This window comes from Pundamilia nyererei, unplaced genomic scaffold (genome assembly GCF_000239375.1).
Source record: "Pundamilia nyererei isolate P.nyererei 1_Seehausen unplaced genomic scaffold, PunNye1.0 scaffold00111, whole genome shotgun sequence".
Classification (NCBI taxonomy): domain Eukaryota; kingdom Metazoa; phylum Chordata; class Actinopteri; order Cichliformes; family Cichlidae; genus Pundamilia; species Pundamilia nyererei.
Window position 1 is genome coordinate 22,698 of NW_005187512.1, and position 1,237 is coordinate 23,934.

General features: G+C 37.4%; 1 protein-coding gene across 1 annotated transcript in view; it reads right to left on the reverse strand.

Moving 5' to 3' along the window:
• Positions 1 to 914, reverse strand: part of LOC102195517 (follistatin-related protein 1-like) — a 5,125-nt gene extending 4,211 nt beyond the window's left edge. The window contains exons 1-2 of the mRNA XM_005741518.1: positions 853 to 914; positions 525 to 599 (exon numbers count right to left, since the gene is read on the reverse strand). Of these exons, the coding sequence (XP_005741575.1) occupies positions 525 to 599; positions 853 to 858 (81 nt within the window). The 5' untranslated portion in view covers positions 859 to 914. The remainder of the gene's footprint in view (positions 1 to 524; positions 600 to 852) is intronic.
• Positions 915 to 1,237: the final 323 nt, after the last annotated feature.

The following is a 1,237-nucleotide window of genomic DNA, read 5'->3' on the forward strand; positions in this document are numbered from 1 at the left end:
GAGTTACTCTATTCACATTTTTCAAAAAGTGTTTTTATCTCATGATTGTTGAAACCTTTGAAGTAAAGTAAATTTTAATGTGTGTCACCATATGTTTTTAATCTTCTTTCAAAGGTAACTTAAAAAAAGTTGACATTGAAACTTCTTTTGAAACAAGCTTACTCATAGCAGAGTGTGTTTTCACCAAAATTACAGGTGGAGGGAGTGCAAGACACACCTGTTCTATGTTTCTGTGGGTTTCTATGTTACCTTAAAAACATTTGCACAAAACACATGCAGACACTTTCCTAAATCATGATTACCTCAACATATACAAGCACACACCTGCCCGTAAACATCAGCTACTAACTAGTGAGTATTAGCAACAACAACAGTAACAACAAAAGCTTTTTTTAGTGTAATATTAAACATATTCTCATTAGTACTTAAACATAATAGAGCACTATAATTATTCCGCACACTTCTCTCAATTTCCATTTGATCAAAATAAAAACAAAACGACATATTTTCAGCAGTGAGTTTACCTTGGAAAGGGGAGAGGAGGACACAAGATGAAAGAAGAGGAGGAACTGCAGCAGGAGCACAGAGATGGTCAACATCTGAAGTGGACAGGAGTGGAACAATCATGATGCTGTCCAACAATAACAGAAGTAAAGCGGCACTCTAATGCATGATACCATCAGTAATGCTACTGTGAAAAATAAAATAGCAGTGAAGACTGAGTCTGATCATACTTTGTTCAGTAATTGCTGCAATCAGCCTGTAAGAACCAACTTGCCTGTATCCAAATTTCACTTTATAGCGAGTCTGTTCAAAGCTAAACACCCACACTTCCAAAATATCCTCATGTACCTGCATAGATGATGAGTTTATATCCAGCAGTGATCGGTGAAGACTCCTGCTTTGTTCTGCTGAAAAATGACAGCATGGTATGAGGAGAGAGAGAGAGAGGGAGAAGAGGAGGAGGAGTGATGCAGGAACAGAAAGAAGACCAGCTGTCCAGAGTCACCCCCACCCTTCTACCCCCCCAAGCCTCAGAAACACATAAAAACCCACTTGTCTTCTGTGGTAGGAATAATGAGTTAAAGGCACGCAACATGTTCAGACAACTTTAAACAGTGACTGACAGATGCAGGAAAAAAAGAGTCACTGCTGACAAATTTCTGTAAAAAAAAAAGTGCCACTGTTTTTTTCCACAAATTATATTTATACGTATTTATGAATATAGATTTGTTTT